This window comes from Podarcis filfolensis (genome assembly GCF_964270895.1).
Source record: "Podarcis filfolensis genome assembly, chromosome: 8".
In the NCBI taxonomy this organism is placed as follows: domain Eukaryota; kingdom Metazoa; phylum Chordata; class Lepidosauria; order Squamata; family Lacertidae; genus Podarcis; species Podarcis filfolensis.
In genome coordinates, this window is record NC_139611.1 from 3291047 (window position 1) to 3313554 (window position 22508).

The window sequence follows — 22508 nt, forward strand, 5'->3', positions numbered from 1 at the left end:
CTGACTTCAAGCAAGGTCATGTACCGGTCATCACACGTCACACTGTGGTCAACATCATCCACAGGAGCTCTTTCAGCAGCTTAATGACAGGCAAAAATAAAACAAAGGACACTTTCCTCCATCACTGTTAGGGAGTGTTGCACTTGTTGGATTTCTGCCAGTCACCAGACTGAAATCAGCACAGGCCAGCAGCCACACGTTCTGTTGGCCTGTCCTAAAGGGACAGATGTCTCCCCAGGAGAGACAGCAAAACAAATAATGATGGTGCAATCCCATTTAACAGGCATAGCTGTTCTACCACCGTATCTTGGTTTTCAATCCACTGCCTGTCATGATTCCCCCCCAAGGAACTGGGGATTATAATTTGGTGTGGATTCAGAAACTCCAGTTAGCAATCCTTTGCAACCTCGTAACAAACCCAACCCCAGAGACCAAGGGTGCTCCCTGGTGACCTGTTTATTGAGCATTCATTCCAATTTGCTTACAGAGAGTTGTGTCAAAGCGAGGGTTATTATCCCACACTTTCCAGTGTCTTTCCCCATCATTTTCTGTCTTGCAAAAAGTCTGATCTTTTGGGGGGAAGCGGGTTTGTTGTGCAAGAACTCCCAATCACCTATACTTGCGCAACCTGAATTTGCACCCTCAGGTGCCTGCAGCTTTGTCCTCTCTCTGCCCCTTTGAACTATTTTCTAAGTACACTCATGGAGTTCTAGTTCCCACTTCCTTCATAGCTCTGCTTTGTCAGAAAGGCAGCCACCCACAACCTGACCAGCTTCAGACACTCAGAAATATACAGCCAGGCTGGCTGGGGCTGGCAGGAGTTGTGGTCCAAAGCACCTGGAGAACATGACGTTGGCAAAAATTGTGGTGCATAAATGCAAAGTATTATTATTTAGAAGTAGCCTAGCAAATTCTGTACCTCCCTTCTCAGACTTGCTACCCAGAATCCTTAAATCCTGCACTATCCATCCTTGTTGTCAACTGCAATTCCCATTCAGAGAAAATAAACTCTAATTTGTGCAAGAAAATTTGAAAGGTAACATTAAAAATATTTCCTTCATATTAACTCCTCTTTAGAGGGCACAAAGCATTATACCTCATATTAAACCAAACAGCTGAGCCACTCACGGCCGCACAGAGACAAATATCATCACCTTCCCATAATGAGACTCAACACTTACTTATTACAAAATATCTTTTATTGTTAAAATAGCTTGTAGGACTCCCCCCTCCCCGTTTTCTTTTTGTACATACAAGGGGGTGGGAGAAAAATCACATTCACGGAGTACATACGAGGGCTAAGAGAACCCCACCGTTACGCATTCTCCAGCACACAGGTGAAGACGGAGGCAAAAGCTGGTGCAGTGATTTGAGTCTCCTCTTATTTTCAGTGATCTGACTTTTTGTTGGTGATCTGGCTGGATGATCTGAATGGCAGCATAATTTTTCTAGGTGTGTTTAGTTCAGAGACCAAATGCCCCCTCTGATCAACAAAGGGGTATGACTGTGGGTATGTTCACACCGCAGCTTACTCTGCATCCTGTGCCCTCCCACTTTTTGAAGCCACATATTGCAATATCAGCCACAATCTATATCAATCCCATAGTTTCTTGACAAGTACCGCTGCTTGATGCATTCCCCCCTCAAACCAGCTTCAATCCAACTAGAAAAATTAAGCCCCCTTCACTTCCTACTTAAGGATAGTGTGTACATTTGAGACAGCCGTTGTGCATGCTCAGATAAGTGCATGTGTGCAGACAACAGCTTCATGGTTAGGATTTTCTGAGGGCCTGGAGGGTACCAGAAAGGTCACGCACATCAGGTGAAGACACCCCTGCCCCCTCTCCGATGTGAGCCACACTGTGCAAATGCAGCCTTGAATGCAGTAGCAGAGGAATGAAGTCGTTGCATTTTAAGCTTGTGGTGCAGATACACTAAGTACAGGCTGGCCATTACCCATGAGAACAGCCCTTGCCAACCTGGCACCATCCAGATGTTTTGGACCACAACTCCCATAATCCCCAGCCAGCATGGCTATGCTCCCATCAACTCCAGCATCATGTAGCTTCACTGGCTGGGCCTGAAGGGAGTTGTAGTCCTTAACCTCTGAAAAGGTACCAGATTGGGAAAGGATTGGGGGTTGGCCAGGCGATAACCAAAGGATTACACTGTGATCTTTAACCAAGTATATGCAGCAGAGAGATGGCTGCCACTTCACTGCTTCCTCACTCTCACCAAAGTCCCATCACTCCCCCTCCTTTCTGAAACTCCTTGGGATCTACTGCCACTCAACACAGGTCAGCCTTGGCCAGTCCCATGGCCCCCCGATGGCAGTTGCAGTCCAGCTACACCTGCAGGGCACCAGTTTGGCAAAGGCTGATATGGACAGCAGTAAGCCAGATGGACTCACGGGCTGCCTCCACAGAAAGATGTCTGCTAAAGCAAGAGAGAGGGGTTTTTTTTGCCCCTGCTACCATAGTAGGGAAGGTTGCTAAGTGACAACCTAGACAGTGTGCATTTACTTTTTAATGCACAAATAAAGCAGGAGGCAGAGTAGCTCATTACACTCACTATCTTTTTCTGTCTTTCAGCCCCACCTGCATACACCTTGTTAAAAGGTAGATGCAATCTCCAGGCAACCTCCATTTCCATTCCAGGTGTCACATGACCCGCACAACACTGGCCATTAAAAAATAAATCCTAAAACCTCTTGAATTCTATGTATAGAGTAAAGCATGCAAAATTAATAGAATCAAGGCAAATACCCACAAATCCCCTAAAAATCAGCCTTGGTAAATCGTTTTCCTAAAGGATGCTGGCTGCTGAAGTCCTGTTGCCAGAGATGACATTCCCTCTTTCCTCTCCCATTTCCTCTCACTCTTCTACGTCCAAAGTCTTCAACATAAATAGATTTGCTCAACTGGGTGCTGCCCATCCCATTTGGGCTTGTAGGGTAGAAGACAGGGGAACCAACAGTAGGAGGAGCCAGAGCCAGTGATAGGCAGAGCCGACTCATAGACTAAGGAGGACAGAGCTGACAAGCAGTGCCATTCCTTTGGAATGGATGCAGGTAAGAAGGCAGGCAGGTGGTGACTGATTGAGGGCAGGCAGTGTTTCGTGGGGCAGCGGTACCCCACTTGCCCTAAGGGACCCCTCTCCCCGACTGCCACCTACAACTGCTTGAAAGGCAGAAATTAGCAGGCTCTAGGCCCTAAAAAACAACACCTGCAAATTCTTGCATCTCAAGCCACTGTTTATGGCACAGCTACAGATGTCACTTGAGAAGTTGGCAACCTCATCCCATTAGCAAGGAGCAAGAGTGAGGCACTTCCAGAGCAAATCTTTCCACTTAATTCCAAGCAAAGTTTGCAGAAAATAAGCAAACCTGCCTTGTTTACTCTGAGCAGAGAATTTTGAGGCTTCTTTGGTTCAGAATATGTCTTGGCACATAGCATGAACTGCCATGATTATACAGCTTGACACTTGACATGGGGAAAAACACTTCTGCTACAATCACTCATTATTATACAAGGAATGTTGCTCTGTAAAGTGCATTGAACTCTACAGATTTGGAAAGGGACAGCACTGCAGTCACTATAGTCTGCTCTGAAAGCCATTATTTGTACGGAACACTTCTGATTTTGCTACAAGAATGATGGAGGACGCAGAACGGAAATGAATTCCCTGCTGTTTATAGCAACACAATCTTATACCACCATCTTGCTTCGTAGATGAGGGCAGGAAACGAGAAATAAACAGATACACCAAGCTACTCTGTATGCCCAATGAATGTGCTCTCTCCTAACAGCAGATCTCGTCCTCAGCATAATTAACTGGCTGTGTCACACTTTAAGAGCAAGCTCAAACAGCCTCCTTTGTTAGGGTTTGGCAACCGTTGTCCACTGGGCCAAACTGGACCTACTAAGCCAAGGATGGAGCACTGTGGGACTCCATCTCCCCTCAACCGCAGCTGGCACAACCAATGGCCAGGGACGATGTGAACAATAGTCCCATGACAGTTGGAGAGCTGCAGGTTCTCCAATCCCTGTGCCAAAATGCAGCTTGCTGGCTCACAAGTTGCCAGCCTAGATGGATACTGGTGAAGCACACTCATCCTGAGCAGCACCCATCCTCTGCAAGGGATCAGCTACTCAAGTCTCTTGCTTCCTCTCTTTCACTGGTCTTGCCCAAAATGCTGTTGCCCAAAACAACCACTTGGCTCTCTGGTGCTGTTGGGCCAGAGTTCCCTGTGAAGAAGAATTGGTTGCTAAGGCACTCAGGGAACTGTAGCTCTGGGAGGGGAATAGGAGTTACCTTACAACTCTCTGCATCCTTAACAAACTACAGGTCTCAGAATTGCTTAGAAGGAGTCGTGACTGTTTAAAGTGGTAGGTAAAGATAAAGCAGAGACATCACCTTGCCAACAAAGGTCCGTCTAGTTAAAGCTATGGTTTTCCCAGTAGTGATGTATGGAAGTGAGAGCCGGACCATAAAGAAGGCTGATTGCCGAAGAATGGATGCTTTTGAATTATGGTGCTGGAGGAGACTCTTGAGAGTCCCATGGACTGCAAGAAGATCAAACCTCTCCATTCTGAAGGAAATCAGCCCTGAGTGCTCACCGGAAGGACAGATCCTGAAGCTGAGACTCCAAGACTTTGGCCACCTCATGAGAAGAGGAGACTCCCTGGAAAAGACCCTGATGTTGGGAAAGATGGAGGGCACAAGGAGAAGGGGACAACAGAGGACAAGATGGTTGGACAGTGTTCTCGAAGCTACCAGCATGAGTTTGACCAAACTGCGGGAGGCAGTGGAAGACAGGAGTGCCTGGCGTGCTCTGGTCCATGGGGTCACGAAGAGTCGGACACCACTAAACGACTAAACAACAACAAAAGATAAAGGACCCTGGACAGTTAAGTCCAGTTGAAATTGACTATGAGGTGTGGTGCTCATCTCCGATTTCAGGCCAAGGGAGCTGGCATTTGCCGGCAGACAGCTTTTCGGGTCATGTGTCCAGCATGACTAAATTCCTTCTGGTGCGATGGGACACTGTGGTGTGTGCCAGAACGCACAGAAATACCATTTACAGCAGTGCCTATTTATCTACTTGCACTGGTATGCTGTTGAACTGCTAGGTTGGCAGGAGCTGGGACAGAACAATGGGAGCTCACTCTATTGCGGGGATTTGAACTGCTGACCTTCCAATCGGCAAACCCGAGAGGCTCAGTGGTTTAGACCACAGCGCTAGTGTCTCAATCAAGGGAAGTAATAGTACCACTCTATTCTGCCTTGGTCAGACCACAATTGTGTCCAGTTCTGGGCACCACAATTGAAGATGGATAATGACAAGCTGGAATGTATGCAGGGGAGGGCGACCAAGATGATAAAGTGTCTGGAAACCAAACCTTATTAGAAACGGTTGAGGGCGCTGGGTATGTTTAGCCTGGAAAAGAGACTAAGAGGAGATATGATAGCCATCTTCAAATATACAAAGGGCTGTCAAATATATAAAGGGAGGTCCAGCTCCAAGGGCCTTCTGGCGGTTCCCTCACTGCGAGAAGCGAAGTTACAGGGAACCAGGCAGAGGGCCTTCTCGGTGGTGGCACCAGGTTTGTGGAATGCCCTCCCACCAGATGTCAAGGAAATAAACAACTATCTGACTTTTAGAAGACATCTGAGGTAACCTGTTTTGGGAAGTTTTTAATGCTTGATATTTTATTGTATTTTTAATATTTTGTTGGAAGCTGCCCAGAGCAGCTGGGGAAACCCAGCCAGATGGGAAGGGTATAAATTATTATTATTATTATGTCACGTAGAGGATGGAGGAAGCTTGTTTTCTCCTGCTCTGGATGGTAGAACATGGACCAACGGATTCAAGTTACAAGAAGGGAGATTCCGACTAAACACCAGTGAGAGCTGGTCAGTAGTGGATTCCTTTTCCTTGGAGGATTTTAAACTGTATTGAAACAGTTTTGTCTTGTATTTCAGGTCTTCCAAGTTAGGAATCCTCTACAAATGCCTGTGTTTGAAAGGGTGTGTGAAAGGTCATGTAGTTAAGCTCTGGGTAGCCAAAGCACAGGCAGTTTTACACATTCATGTGTATGTGTGCGTGTGTGACAAATTCCAGAGGGACCTTCCGGTTAGGCTGCAATAGATTGTAATGGATTGCCAGAAGTCACTTCAGCGCCAGATGGGGTGGGGGGAATTGTCCACCAACTGCCCTGCCCCACCCTATATTTTGCCAGAACAAAGGTGGCAACCCAACCCTAACCAGATGCCTGTGAGAAGCCTGCAAGCCAGGCACAATAACAGCCTTCCCTTCACTTGTGATTCCCATCAACTGAAATTCAGAGAAGCCTACTGTACTGCCTCCAACAGTGTGTAGCTTTGAGGAATAATAATGTTGCTTTTTCACAGATGTTGCAACTGCTAGATGACCGCAGAAAGCACAGTCCTGCTTATACAGTGGTACCTCTGTTTTCGAACGCGCCTCGGAAGCCAAACATGAAACACAGCTTCCGTTTTGAATTTTTGGTTTTGGAACTTAAACCATCTTCCAGAACGGATTGCATTCGAAAACCGAGGTACTATTGTACTTATCTTTATAACGGTTTGTGGTTCGGGTGCTCATAGATAGGACAGCTTGCAGTTGGATTACGGTTTATTTGTACGCTTCGGCAGATAACGAACTCGTTAGTGGTCCGGACGTGGCTTTATCGTTTGAGTCAATGTGTAAAAACATAGAGACATGGACCAAATAAGGAGAAAGATAAACGGGTGATGGCTATCGAATTCAGAGTAATGGGAGATATCAACAAGGGCGGGGATTTTAGTAGTCTAATTAGGCCATGGGTAGGCAAACTAAGGCCCGGGGGCCGGATCCAGCCCAATCACCTTCTAAATCTGGCCCACAGGTGGTCTGGGAATCAGCATGTTTTTACATGAGTAGATTGTGTGCTTTTATTTAAAATGCATCTCTGGGTTATTTGTGAGGCATAGGAATTCGTTCATTATTTATTTTTTCAAAATATAGCCCGGCCCCCACAAGGTCTGAGGGACAGTGGACTGGCCCCCTGCTGAAAAAGTTTGCTGACCCCTGAATTAGGAGGTCGTAAACCTTGCACATACCCAGCCAATGGGGAAACAAGGGAGGGAACCTGTGCTTCCGGATATAAGCTTGTGTTTTGCTAATTTTGGAGTGTGCCTACTGGACACCTGCTCCTGCAAGAACATTTTATAATCAATAAACTTTTTGCTGCTTCACCAACTTCATTCAGAATTTATTTTGTGGGTCTCAGGACCCACTTCTAACAGTAGCCAACTCTGCTGGGCCTTGATTGTAAAAAAATTCCTGCTAGCTATTTTTTTTATCACTAGCTGTCCACCTTCTGACTGAGGAAGCCTCATTAAGCCAATTTATCATATGGGGCAGAATCTCAAAAGTCCCAATTTAGAATATGGAAATCACTTTATCCATTTCATATTTGCCTCCCACACAGAATTCAGAGAATTATTCTGAGATGTATATCAGAGATATAAAATGCGTTTTGAAAAAATAATAATAATGTTGCATTTATTTTGGGGGTGGAGGGAGAGGAGATTTGGGACAGATCCATAGTACAAATCTTGCTTTTAGGACTCAGAAAAAAGATCAATAGGACCCATGTGGAAAATAATCATGCAGATACAAATGAGGCACATATTTTGGAAAGAAACGGTTAGCAAATTTATATATTCAGATGTGAGAGAAGTATTTCAGGAAATTGGTTTTCTCAATTTTTTCTTTAATGACCCATAGAAAGAACAAAACTATGAGAAGTGAGGCTTCATCCGCAGAGGTTTCCAGTTTTCTTATGCTCAGTCTTCCCCAACCTGGTGCCCCCTGCCCCACCCCAGAAGTCTTGAACTACAACTGCCATCAGCTGTGCTGTCAATAAAAAACAAACTAGAAATGCACTACGTTGCGGAAGGCTAGTTTAGACGAATGAAAATGGTCAAAAGTACAAATCTCTAGAATTCAAATTGCAAAATATTGGCATTGTGACTTCATTCAGTCACCACCACCCCCAAACTCTGAAGGAGAAACTTTCTGGCTGACCTGTTGTGATGGGGGGAAATCTGTATGCTATATATCTGTTAAAGACAAAGGAACCTTGTCAAAAAGGTTGGCAAACCTACATTTGCATCAGGAGGGCCGGACCTCCACCCTTTTATGTTTTTACTGACCTTTTGTCCTGTACCTCAGGACAAAAATTAAGCAGGCAAAGCTTTCTCCTCCACTCTCTCCAGCTGAGGAAAAGCTTTTGTCTGCTTCACTTCTCCACATCAAGTTGCCCTTATAGGCACAGGAGCAAAACCATTAGAAAGTTGACAACGCTATGAAGGGGAAAGAGGGCTTCCCCCCTACTTTGCCGGGCTATTCTGTGTCGGTACAGTTTGGGAAAGGGGCACCTGTTGAACTTCTTCCCCTCATGGAACTGGCTGGCGAAAGAGGAAAGTCTCCAGGGGAAAAGAGTTCCTAATTCAAAATGGTGGATAGCTAGTAGGAATGAGATAGGACACTCATTTTGAAAAAACAGCAGCAGCAACCTGTTCAGGGTTAACTGAAAGCTAGAAATTAGGGCTATCAGCTGATGAAATAAATATTCCAGTACAATTGCAAGTATTACTCAGAAGTAAATTTCATTGGTTTCAATGGGTTCAGGCCAGGCACTTTGCTGCCTGAGGAACAGCAGAACATTTACCCCACCCCCCACTGGAATGTTGGCGCATGAGGTAGAAAATGCTACAAGCCCCTCTTCCTCTCCCTGAAATATAGTTACAATTATTATAATAAATTAATTAGCTAACAATTTGCTGCCTTTTCGTGACGCCCCAAATCCTGCTGCCTCAAGTGGCTGCTTCACTCCGCCTAATGGTAGGGCCAGCCTGGAGTGGAATATATTCCTTGGAAAGTGTGCTTATGCTTTCAACCATGCTTGACTGTCATGGGCCAGGAGTTGGCTTCACCTGCTGAGCAGCAGCCTGAAGGAGCAGAAGGTGAAGTGACTCCACCTGCTGCTGATCAGCCTTCTTGCTCCTGAGGAGAACCAGCAGGCTCCAGCTTCCTTAAGCAGGACTTCCAGCCTCAGCCAGTTGCTGGAAACATTTGCTGTTCCTGGTCAGACTGGGCTGCTTCTTGCTTCTCGTGACTTCAGAACCTCAGCTTTCTTGACCCCCAGATCGTCTGACTATGTGAATTGACATACTCCAGACCTTTGGACCTTGCATATGGACGCTGCCTCCAGACAAGTCCCCCCGAGTTCAGCTGGCTTCTTCCTCCACTGAGCTGTGCCGTAGCTGGCAGCACAGGACTACGACCTTGATTAATCAACTAAAAGCAAGGCAAGATTGAGACCGACCATGAGGCAGAGTTAGGAAACTGTCCCAGGTGGCAGATACTGGGGGGCAGTGGGGCAGCCTCATGGCTGTTCCTCCTGAGCCCCCTTTTGAGACAAGAGCTGCGTGAGCCACACAACCGGCTATAGTCTTGCCAATATTCAAGTAAGATTCAGCTACCAGTCCTGTTTGGCTTCTGCATGTGGAAGTGCGGGAGGACCCCATCTTCTCCTTTGTCTCAGGCAGCAAAATGTCTTGGGTCAACCCTGAGGAGAGGCATTCTGTCCTCCAGAGTAGAAGAGGGAAAAGAGAATGAAATTTCATCCTCATTTTTTCAAATGTGTGTATTATACACAGACACACACATCTCATTGCAATCATCATTTTGTTCCCCAAGTGATCTCGGCACTTTTTAAAGACAGATTGTGGCATCTAATAAATTAATCAGATTGATTAATTACAACATTTTGATTGATTAAAAAGAGTCCCCCATGTAATTGATCAGCAGATTTAACATTTTAAACATTATTTAAATGTAAGTACTTAAAAATACTGCAGGTGTCAAGCACCATTTCAGACTGTAACACTAATTTTCCAAAAGGGATCCAGGGGGAATCTGGGTAATTAACATCTGTTTCAGGAAAACTGGGGGAGAGCATTACTAGAGATAGAATTGGCAAGCATATAGAAGAGTACAGTAAGTCTTGCTGAAGCAAAACCAGCACGATTTCTGCAATAGTCTCACTAACCTTTCAGAGTTCTCTGAGAGTGTCAGTAAGCTTAGAGGGTGAGGTGCTTGAGCCATCAACATCGTGTAGTTTTGCTAAGGATTTTTGTGAAGTCTGTCACCAAAGATTCCTTAGCAAGCTTAGCAATAGTAAAGAAGGAGAGGACCTCTTCTGGATCAGAACAAAACAGGAAGCTGAGCAGGAATACAGGGACAGTTCTCCCTATGGAGTGATATAGAAAGGAGAGCCCCAAAGACTGGAAGTGGGATTTGTGCTTCTTAAGTTGTTCATAAACAATCAAGAATTAAGGGTGATCAGTGAGGTAGAAAAGTTGCTGATAACTAATTGCTCAGCACAGGTAAAACATAAAAAGCAAAATGGCAAATGCATTTCAAAGCAGGCCAGCGCGAAGTGATGCTTGGGAGGACAAAAAAACATTCTTTCACATATATGCTCTTTAACTGGTATCAACTACCCAGGACTAGACCCAGGGCACAGAGGGCAGCCTTAAAAGAGGATTAGATAAATTCATGAGAATAAAGCTATATTCTGCCTCCGTTATCAGAGGTAAGATGCTTCTGAATAAAACTTAAAGCTGAGACTCCCAAGTGTGGAGAGGGCTCTCACACTCTTCTTCTGCTTGCAGGCTTCACACAGGCATCAGGCCAGCTACTGTGAAAATGGAATCCTGGACTAGATAGGCTCTTGGCTGTGTGGGAGAAGAGGGAGAAGGCCGCCTTTATGATGGAGTCTGCTGTGATCCACACATGCATCCACTAACCAAAGTTGATGAACCTGTGGCCATCCTGAGTTTGTTGGCCTCCAGTTCCCAGGAGCCTGGATAATGGAGAGCCAACAAACGCTGAAAGACAACAAGTTTTCCAAAAAGCTGCTCCAAACTCAAAGAAAATATATTCTTTTCCAAAAAAAAAGCACTTTGTTCTTTTCTCATACATATAGCAGCTTTCGTTAAGCGATCAACTAAAACTCATAAGTTAATCAACTATGATTTCTTTAACTGGGGGGCAGTAGTCAGTCGAAGGCTTCCATTCAATGCTGCAGTCCTTGGGGATGTAGGTCTGCATCCAACTAACTTCTACTCAGTGTAGACCCATTGAAATTAATGGACCTAAGTTAGACATGCCAATTAATTTCAATAGGACTACTACAAACCCATACCAACAAAGCTGGACTTTGTGCTGCTGCGGGAACCCACCTCTTCTGGCCACCTCCACGTGTGAATGCGTTTCCTCCTTCCACATTAACACAGCTCAGGCCAATTTTGCACACCTGAACCCTTCCTCCGAACATAGTAACCTAGCTGCCAAATTTTCAAAGGGCCACTTCAGCTGTGCCTTCAATAGCCCTTTAAACTGTGTGCAATAGGCAGCCTATAGCTCAAGGGGACTTTATCTGTTGATTTCTACAGATCAAGCTGCCCTTGAAGGTCAAAACACAGACCAGACTGGAGTTTTCTTCTTAGTCAGTTGCCAACCCTAAATAGTAGCAAAAAGCATCTGGTGTCTTAGAGGACTTTGCTTTCCTGATTTAGAAGCCAGTGCCTACCCTTCCATGCACATGTTCCATGGGAAGAATTTGGAATCAGAGTTGGAAGAGACCCCAAGGATCATCTAGTCCAACCACCTCCAATGCAGAAATATTTGATGTTATCTGCGAGGACTCCAGAAGCAAAGGAATAGGAAACACAATAAAAACAACCCAGGTTGCTACTTTGCTGCTGCTATTTTTAAACAGGGCTGCTTTTGTGCTTTTAACAGCAGCTTAACTTGCATAAATGTAACAGCTGAAGTTTTTCTTGATGTGGAACCGAAAGAGCTGCAAAAACTTGCCTTTCTAAATTTCTCCAAATCATTCTGCCTTTAAAGGTACAGGAGCAGAGCTGATTTTTAAAAGCTAACAAGCCTACCATGTCAAAAAGCACCGTCCAGGGAATTTCCCAATAGCTGGCTGCAATCAAAAACAATAAACATCAACATTTGGCTCAAATCACCTTTTTTTAAAAAAATGAGACCATTTCAACCGCCAACTTTTGCTTCCAGCCCTGCCTGCGCTGTGCCTTTAAGAGCAGCATTTCAGTGTGCAGACGTTAGCGAGCAACACTATTCCCATGCCGACACCTGTATACAAATTTTCTGTCAAAGGCACAGGAGCAGTCCCATCCATTTTATTTTGGCCAGTTGGCAACCTGACTATCATGCCTTCATAGCTGCCAACATGCCCCTGAAAGAGAATTTTCAGTCCTAGATTCCTGAGCAGAGAAATAGACACTTTGCAGATTTCTTCTGAAGCATGTTCATCATTTACAGATTAAATGGATTAGTTTTAGGCTGTTTAACTGATTACTTTTTTGTGGCTTACCTGGATGGCACAGGAGGCTGCCAAGTGGTCAGGAGGCGAGGAAATTTGCCAGGGTTGCTCCTTTGCCTTGACAGCATCTTAGTCTGCAGGAATCGCACAGGAAGCTTTTTGCAGCATGGAGACAAAAACATTATCACCTGCTAATCCCTGCAGATCAAGCTGCTGTTAAAGGCACAGCAACAGGGATAGTTTGCAAAGCTGGCAACCCTTCAGCACACTCTCACTCAGCCACACGATTTAGGAAAAAAAGGTTCCTTTGACCCAACTAATCAGAAGATATTTGGCATTGGCACATAATCTTTCGGTGAAAAAAAATATGTTGGCGGAACATATGGGTGTGGGTCTGCATTATACACACACAGACAGAGATAGCTGAACTAAAATCAACTGCCTGAAAAGCCAGTTTCTATCCAGCACTCACCTCACTCCCCTTTCTACAAACACAAAAGCCAACAAATAAATATAGTTTTCCTTGTTTAGTTTAAATAGCATGATGAGTTCCGTTTCCACAAGGGTCCCCATGCACTCTGAATTGCTTGCTTGCTTGCCCTCACCCAGCCTCTCTTACCAGGCAGTCTGAGTCCACTGCCTGCAGAGAATCTTCCTAAAAGCCTTACGGAAGTCCTGATTGAAGATGGTATATATGACAGGGTTCAAGGAGCTGTTGCAGTAGCCAATCCAGAAGAAAAACTTAAAGGTGCTATCTGGGATTGGACAGTGCTCTGGGGGACAGATGGCCCGGAGGCTGTAGAGGAAGAAGAAAGGGAACCAACAGATGACAAAGACCCCGATCACCACAGCCAGGACAAAGGTGAACCTCTTCTCCCGGTTGAGGTGTGTCTTCCTCTTCCAGGGGTTGGCACTGAGGGTCTTCACCCTCCTCACCAGCAGGACCTCCCCTCTCGCAGTGGCCAAGGTGTCCATGCCCTGAGGGGAGCTCTGGGGGGGTCCATTGCCCTGCTTGATGCTGCTGGGGGGAAAGCACTCTGAGGATGGCTTCTTCTCAGGCAGAGACTGAGAAGGGCTGGTGGCAGTTGCTGGCTCTGGGTCTTTCTCCTCTTGGCTTACAAGAGAAAACTTCTCAGTAGAGAGGCAATGGGTCTCTGGTTGGTCACTTTCCTGAGTGGGTACCTGATGTCCATTTGGCTCCCCTTCTCCCTGAGGCTTGGATTGGTCCTGCTTGGGAGAGGTTTCGACAGATGGAATGGCGATGATTTGGGGCACCCCTTCTTCTGCCTTTGTCTTGGGCTTCTTAGCCTGAGTCCTCTGCTTGTTTCGACGCTTGGCTATGAAGTAGATCCTAATATACACCAAGATCATAATGACGCAGGGGGCAAAGAAAGAGCAGGTGCTGGAGGAGAGGATGTACCAGGGCTCCTCATTCAGCTCACACCTCCTTGCATCCTCTTTGGCATTGTTTGGGTTTTCATTGAGGACCAGCGGAGGCAAGGAGATGACGGCCGCAATCAGCCACACCACAAGGATGGTGCACTTGATTCTCCGAGGCGTCCTCTTGGAGTTGTACTCAATGGCTCTGCTCACCGACCAGTACCGGTCCAGACTGATGGCACAGAGATGCACGATGGAGGCTGTGCAGAAGAGAACATCCAAGGCCAGGTAGGCTTTACACCATGTCCTGCTGAAATACCAGTAGCCCATCAACTCATTGGCAAGAGAGAAGGGGATGATGAGGGTGGCCACTAGGATGTCTGCGGCCGCAAGGGACACCAGGAAAAGGTTCTGTGGGGCTTTCAGAGACCTGCTGGTCAGCACAGCAATGATCACCAGAATGTTGCCAAAGATGGTGAAGATGATGAGGAAGGTGGTGACAGCTGCAATGGCGGCGGTGGCTTGGATATTGTAGCCGTCATGACCGCCCATGGTAGCCATGATCATTTAGAAGGAGTGGCCCTACAGGTCCAGGTGGGATGTGGGGCCCACCTTCTCAGTTTCACATGTGCCTGAGGGTCTACAGATCAGAAGCCCCCCATTGTTACCTGAGTCAGAGGAGAAGCAGCAGTTCAGGGAGAGAGTTGCCAGGGCAGAGTTGCCGGTACTTCTTCCATACTGGGATTCTTCCAGCCGGAGCATCGGCTTCTCTTGCTGTAATGCTAAACTGCTCTGGATGCTAATTCTTTGCTAATTCACAGCACCACTCCCTCCAGTCCACAACAGCGATGTCTCTCTCCTTCTCTCCCTCTCCGGGTCTTTGGCTTCTCCAATACCCAGGCACTTCTGATCACTGTAGGCTCGGAGTAACCCAAGAAATTTTATTCCTTATCTTCCTTTTCGCTGCTGGAAAAGTTGAGAGATCTGTGCAGCCTGGCGACTGAACTGCGCTCTGCCTGCCTCTCGCTCTCTCTTTGCTTGACGTGGACAGACCAAGCCTCCCAGTGCCTTTTGAAACGAGCTGCAGGAGGAGTTGGGTTTTTCTCTCCACGAGGAATCTCTGACATGTGATGTCATGCAGTCTTTCAGCTTTTTGTCAGGCTCCAGGAGGGGAGAGAAAGGAATCAAGAGAGGGGTGTGCAGAACATGCAAACATACACACATACAATCACAGCCGTCAGGACTGTCCTGGGTTCTGCAAGAGCCACTCACCTCCTTTCAACTGAGTCCCTCCAGCTACTCAGCTGACTCTTCTGTCTTTGTCTAGCCTCCTGCCAGGAGAGTCCACCATGGCCTGCGAGTGTGTTTTTTACAATGCAGGTTGCTCTGTAACTAAATTACTCTGATAGCTGCTGTGTATATGATGACTCAGAACAGCCAGCTTTCCATCTGAGCCCTGCTGCGTTTCATCTCCCCTTCTGGAAACTTTGATATGGGGAGATCTGGTCAGACTTTGAAGAACTGCAGCACTTGGTTGTTTAATAATTATTATTATTTAAAGAAACAAAAACAGAGAGAGCAGGAAGGATGCTCTTTACAAAACGGGGCGAGAATTTAGTACAATGCTTCTCAAGTAAATGGCCATCTACTTTTGCAATTATAATACAGATTTCAATGGAACTTGTGACCTGTGGACCACCACAGAGGTCAGTCCAGCCAATGATAAGGACTTCTAAGATTAATGGGGGGAATTTCAAGGTCTTCAGACCCCCAGCTGCTGGCTTACCTCACACCTCCTCTCTGCACATTCTCTATTCCTGCTCTGATATTGGAAAGGAGCCAGGAAGGCAGAACTGTCTTGGAGAAGAAGAGGTCCCTAGGAATGGAGGCATTGGGGATGGCAAGGGGGGTGGAGGGAGGGCCAAGGGGAGCAGGAGTCTTGGGAAAGGAGAGTGGGAAACATAGGAGCCAACTACAGGGGCCAAGGGGTCTTGCCCCCCCAAAAAATATTTGATGCTCTCCCCAAAGTTGATGGGCATTGTCATTCAAATGGTGTGTGTGCACCATGTCATGTGATCGATTATGTGGGGCAGGGCTTATCTGCCCCCCCCCCCATTTTGTTCAAGTTGGCCCCCCTGGCGAGCACAGGCAATAGCCCCGTGAAAAGAAGGGGAGAAGAAGGGAGAAAGTCCAGAGAGAAGAGTCTAGGGTAACAATGTACACATCACCAAAAAAACAGGGGCAGTGGGGATATGGATTTCAATCAAAGTTACATATGCTAATTTATATGTATAGAGGCTAATTTAGAAATAATAATAGAAATTAATGTTACCAGTGACTGGGTGACCTGTGCACCTGCTGCTGCTGAGCAATTTGAAGGTCTCCCTTCTTAGGAATTGATAACATGATACCAGACAGATATTCAAATAAAACACAGAGCAGCAAACTCCAGACTTGTGTAATCTATTTTGCCTTAGGGTTGCCATACGTCCAGGTTTTCCTGGACATGCCCTCTTTTGGGGGGCCAACATGGCCATCTGGGCAGATTTTTGCATTTAAAGGAAATATTTGGTTGGGGGGGAGTTGGGGTTTTTTGGGGGGGAGTGGCATTTCCTGTGCCCTGGAAATGGATGTGCCGTGTGGAGCAGTCGCTTTGGCCACAGGAGAGCATGCGGAGGCCATGGCATGCAGAGCATCCATCGGAAGGGGGAGAGCCATTGGAAAATCAGGTACGGTAGGGTCGGGGGGGGGGGGTCGGCGGCTATGCCATGCAGAGCTGCTCCCAGCCCATGCTGCCAACGCAGGATGTCGGGCAGGCAAGCGCCAGAGCCCAGAGTGGCAGGGCAGGCAGAGGGTGGGCGAGTGCTGCCCTCCACTGCCTCACATTCCCTGGGGAGCCAGTGGCTCCTCCATTGGCACCCACCCATTGACGCACAGGAAGCTCCCAGGCTTGCGTGGGTGGCGAAAGCCACCCAGTATCGACTCAGCAGGCGGGAGTGCCACACCGTTGCCGGGTCTCTTGCGTCCTGTTCTTGGGCGGGTGCAAGCTCCAGTCAACATGTGGGGTCTCTCTCTCTGCCGGGCAAGGCATGCTGGGCCCCTTGCTGCTGGGCACGGCCCCATCCACCACCCAAGCTCCCTTGGGCGCACCGGCTAAACGGAGGGAAACTCCGGAGGCCCGCAGGGGGACGGTGGCCAGACAAGGCATGGGCCGGTCATCCAGCGTCTTACCCACGATCAGGGGGGGTCGAGCGGTGCATGTTTCCCGCCACTTTGCACGCCACGGCCGCTGCCAGCCCGAGCCAGGAAAGAGGCGTGTGGGCCTGGTGGTGACACTGGTGGCAGGCTGGCGGCAGAGTGCAGTGGAGACCAAAAATGGCAGTGCCTACTATTACTACTAGGGATGCGGGTGGCGCTGTGGTCTAAACCACTGAGCCTCTTGGGCTTGCTGATCAGAAGGTTGGCGGTTTGAATCCGACGGGGTGAGCTCCCATTGCTCGGTCCCAGCTCCTGCCAACCTAGCAGTTTGAAAGCACGTCAAAGTGCAAGTAGATAAATAGGTACTGCTCCGGCGGGAAACGGCGTTTCCGTGCGCTGCTCTGGTTCGCCAGAAGCAGCTTAGTCCTGCTGGCCACATGATCCGGAAGCTGTACGCCGGCTCCCTCGGCCAATAAAGCGAGATGAGTGCCGCAACCCCAGAGTCGGACACGACTGGACCTAATGGTCAGGGGTCCCTTTACCTTTACCTTTACTATTACTACTATTTTTCTTCCTCCCCACTCTCACCTCCAAATGTGTCCGGGTTTTTTTTTGCTTTTTGAACCCTGATTTTGCCTTTTCGCTAGAATGCATAGGACCAGCTAGAGCCAAATGCAAAGTGAATATAAACCTGAATATAGAAGAGCAAACCAGTAACTCACTTACTTCTCTAATAACTCTAAAACCAGCTTGCAAAGCTGCAGGAATACTGGTCAATGCCTGGTCACAGGCAGCCAATAATACTCGTATTTTACAGGTGAGGGAACACCAAGGATGATAGAGACCTAGTGGGTCCAAGGCACATGTTGGCTTTCTTTGCAATTTTCCTTGCCATTGTTAAACTGTTGGCAGACATAAAGCTGTGCCGGGATACCAGAAATCAGCTAGAGAACTTATACTAATTTATTTATTTTATTGCATTTATATCCTCCAAGGAAACATACATGGCTCTCCCCACCGTCATTTAGGGCCTATCCACCCTTCCTCTTGTCTTGCTGCTTTCCCCTGAGGAAAGCGGCTCTTTAGCGCTCAATTGGAGCAAACAGCAATTCAGGTTTTCCATGGATTGCTGTTTGCTCCAATTTAGAGCTAAAGTTTCCCTGGGAAATGAGTGGAGAAAGGGGAAACCTCTCAGACTTGCTCTTTGTAGGTACAGGACAAGCAGAAGTATGGATGAGCCCTCAGTCCCTGTGAATTAGGTTAGGCTGAGAGGCAGTGACTGGCCCAAGGTTGTCTAGCGAGCTTCACGGCTGAGTGGTGATTTGAACCCTGCTCTTCCAGGTCCTTGTCAAACTCTCTAATCACTACCCCACACTGCCTCTAGATGCCAATCTACCTACTCCTTCAAACAGAGGGCTGTCCTCTGTGATGTAGGACACCTGGCCAGCCTAGAAGGGACTGAGGCAAAGAGTGAGAGTAGATCTCCAGAACCTGTGGAACAAGGAAGTCTGAAATCCACAAACTAACTTGATGGACACTGCAGGAGGCCTCACATTTTGTTTTCCTTTTCCCTTTAATTGCTTACTCTAGTTACAAATGTGCCCCTACAAGCATACAAATCCTGTGAAATGTAACCATGGGGCGGGGGAGGGATGTTGAATTTTCCATGTTTGCTTCTCCACTGCACAACATTTGTACATGTGAGGAGGAGGCTGGACTGATAAGAGCAATTAAACTGTTGAAAATATACAAGGCAAATAGATTCCTGTGCACTCTCTCTGAGTTGGTGGATATCAAACACACAATAGAGGGGGATGTTTATTTACATAGCAGATATCACAATTTTTCAGCAGTGAGGGAAGAAGCAAGCGACTCCTCTTCCTACCTCACAGTGAATTATAAAGAGAATTGGAAATTACCTGAGCCCACAACCTCTAGATACAGCTCAGCATTATTCTGCCAGGCTCAACCTTTTCGTCAGAGCCACTTTCTCCCCCATCAAGCAGAAAGGAAGTGTTTGGGGAACAGCAGAAATATGGTAATAATAATCATTAAAGGTCCCCAGGGATACTGAAGCCTGTTTGTGCTAAGTGCTGTAAAGTGCAGACGCTGAAAGGCAGACAGTCTCTGCCCCAGACAGCTTACAATTATAAATGGAGCCAAGAGGACAGGGAAGGCCGAAGAAAGGGAAATGGGGGGCTGGGAGGCTGGCGGTCGCAAAATTGATAACATAACCGCTCGTCTCCCAGACCCAAATCCTCTTCATCTCACCACATCGCCTCATATTTTGGAGACAGAGAATTCGAAGAGGTAAATTCCCATCCATTATTGGCTTTCAAACAAATTGGAGCACAGTGCCTGTCTTTTGCAGAAACAACAAGGTTTAAATACTTCCATTAAGAAGCTGTTAGGATGCTTGTCTGCCAATTCTTATGCCTCTGCCTTCCTCGTCAGGAACACACTGTTTGCCTCACAGCCAAAAGGGCTCGCTTAAAGGAAGTTTGCTCCCCAAAATTCTCATAATTCTCTTCCACAAATGTAAAATGTGAAATGTGAAATATTATTCCCATTATTCTCTGGATATTTGATTGCAACACAATTAAAAATAAAACAAGACATTTAAAGCATTAGGAACATCTAAAAGCATTTTTAAACCATCACATAGCCTCACCAAGGTGGCAGGGAACATCATCTTTCACCCACCCAATGCCTAGGTGAACAGGCATGTTTTAAAATTCTTCCTGAACTTTAATAGTGAGGGAGACAGGCACACCTTGCCAGGGAGAGAACTCCACAAATGGGGAGCCACCACCCAAAAGGCCCTGTCATGTATTAACACCAGCAAGGGCACTACCAACATGTAGTGACATTTAATAATTTTAAAGTGGGCAATAAATGTTGGATTTAACATACAAATGGGAACATATGTGGACAAAGGAGTTAAAATATACGTTGTGTTATGACTTAAAATATTTTTTAAATAAAATGATATACTGTTGGTATTTAACTCCTAATAAATTATTCAGAATGTATAAAAATATTCCAAATACATGTTGGAAATGTAAAGAACAAGAACGTACATTTTCTCATGCTTGGTTGACATGTAAAAAAGAAAAAAAATGGCTACAAATACATAGATTGATGTAGAGAATTATCACTTCTCAGCCTTTTGGCTACTATCAAGTGTAGTAGATTGATGCAGAAAATTATGAAGATTAACTTCCAACTGAAACCAGAATTCTTCCTGCTTGGACTTTGTTGTTGTTGTTTAGTCGTTTAGTCGTGTCCGACTCTTCGTGACTCCATGGACCAGAGCACGCCAGGCACTCCTGTCTTCCACTGCCTCCCGCAGTTTGGTCAGACTCATGTTTGTAGCTTCGAAGACACTATCCAACCATGGATATACAATTAGAAAAAGACTATGGAACTTTGTTTCAATACAGTGGTACCTCGGGTTACATACGCTTCAGGTTACATACGCTTCAGGTTACAGACTCCGCTAACCCAGAAATAGTACCTCGGGCTAAGAACTTTGCTTCAGGATGAGAACAGAAATCGCATGGCGGCAGCGGGAGGCCCCATTATCTAAAGTGTTACCTCAGGTTAAGAACAGTTTCAGGTTAATAAGAGACCTCCAGAACAAATTAAGTTCTTAACCTGAGGTACCACTGTATATGATTACAGTGGCGAGACTGTTGTATACACAAAGATGGAAAGACTCATTATTACCAGCAATGGAAGAATGGTTGTTAAAATTAACGGACTTAGCTGAGATGACAAAACTGACATGCTAACAATGACCTTTCTCTGATTAAACATTTACTAAAGACTGGAAACCTCTCATAGACTGTTTGTGTGAAAAAGAAAACGAAACAATGACATATGGATTTGGGATTGATATTGGTTCATAGAAAGAAGTTTTGTTGGGTATTACCTTGTGATGAATGGACTTTTGTTTATATGTAGCGAAGAATTGGAACTTCTTTAAAGTTCTTTTCTATCTCCTCGTTTTCTCTCTTTTCTTTTCTCTCCTTTTCCTCTTTTCCTCTATGTTTTTATTTTATTCAGATTAATCTTGGATAAAAAAGATATTTGGTATTGTTTTGTAGTTCTCTTTATAAGCTCTAATAAAATTTATTCAAAAAAAGAATTGATTCCACTTGACAGATAACATACGACGACATTCAGTATTTGACAGGTTATGCTGCTTCAGATTTGATGTATCAGAAAATAAGCAAAAGATGCCAAACAAGTCTATGGTCCTTTTCAGGTGCTAAATATTACTGACTAATCCCAAATGCCCAAAAAGGGATTGAAGCACAATTTAAAAGCACCAAGGTACAAATTCACATGAAGAAATTTGCAGCTATTAATTTCAAGCTCTAAAGTGCTCCAGATTATTTATTTATTAAAGTTCTATGCCTCCCTTCATCTACCCCTTTGCAATGAACAGACCACACGCAGTTATGTAAGTTTAAAATGAATTACAAAACATTCCAAAGGGCAGATTCATGCATTTATCCAAGCAGCAGCAAGGAGAACACAGGCAGAATACTATTTGGTAGAAAGATAGCTTCAAGCACTTGCTCTAAACTTGCTGCTTGCTTAGACACGTCTTCCTTGGTCAGTTACGTGGCAGCTTCACTTCCTCCCTCACAGAGAAGACAAGGTGTGACCTAGTTGAGTCTAGATCTTTCCCCCTTCATGCACTAACAAGCACTCAAGCATAGTTATGTTTGACCAGTGAGGCCTTCTCAAAGCAAAGGAAGGATTGAACTCTGATTAATAAGAATACACACAGATGCTTGAACCAGCAAGACTCTGGGAAGGGTGCGTATAATAATCTCTGTCTCCACCCTCCGGCCCAGGTTGTTTTTATTCACAAAAGAACTTTTACAGAGTGTTTGTAAGAACCAATCAGATTTCTTCTGAGCATTTCAACAAACCCCACATGGGGACAAAGTTAAACTACAAACACTAGTTAGGCATGCATACTTTTGGGTAAATGAATGAAAACTACAAAGGAGGACATTTGGCAACCCCGGAGGTCATAAACAATCAATACACATGATAAGAAGGATGGCCAGGAGGACAGCGATCATTATCACCTTTATGTGAAACCTGTTTCCTGGCCCTAAGATTAACATCCTAAGATGAACATATCAGAAAAGCTACATCAGAGAAGATTGCCCACTATCGTTATGGCCCAGGATGCCTGCCTGGCAAAGCAACTGGGCTGTGTACGTGACTTGTCAAGCAAGAGAAATGGGCAGTAGAGGAAATGGCCAGAGGTGCAGAGGGTTGTGGGATTTGGTCAGAAATTATTGTCAATGTATCAAACCCAGTTAACACAATGCATTCATCGTGGACACAATGGCTTGATGCATATTTTATAATTCCTCATAGTAATCCCACCTGACCCCACACTGTGGATATTTGCACTCCTACAGACCAGGGCCGTCTTAAGCATACCTGGCGCCGTGGTGCAAAGCTCCCTCC

At 45.9% G+C, this 22508-nt stretch overlaps 1 protein-coding gene and 1 long non-coding RNA gene across 2 annotated transcripts in view; one reads left to right on the forward strand and one right to left on the reverse strand.

Moving 5' to 3' along the window:
- LOC310769933 overlaps nucleotides 1–22508 on the forward strand; it is a 228647-nt gene that overhangs the window by 55430 nt on the left and 150709 nt on the right. The gene's annotated exons all lie outside the window — the stretch shown is intronic.
- Nucleotides 1182–15022, reverse strand: ADRA2B (adrenoceptor alpha 2B). Its single transcript, XM_083629544.1, has one exon. The coding sequence runs from the start codon at nucleotides 14376–14378 to the stop codon at nucleotides 13047–13049; it is 1332 nt and encodes a 443-aa protein (XP_083485670.1). The 5' UTR covers nucleotides 14379–15022; the 3' UTR covers nucleotides 1182–13046.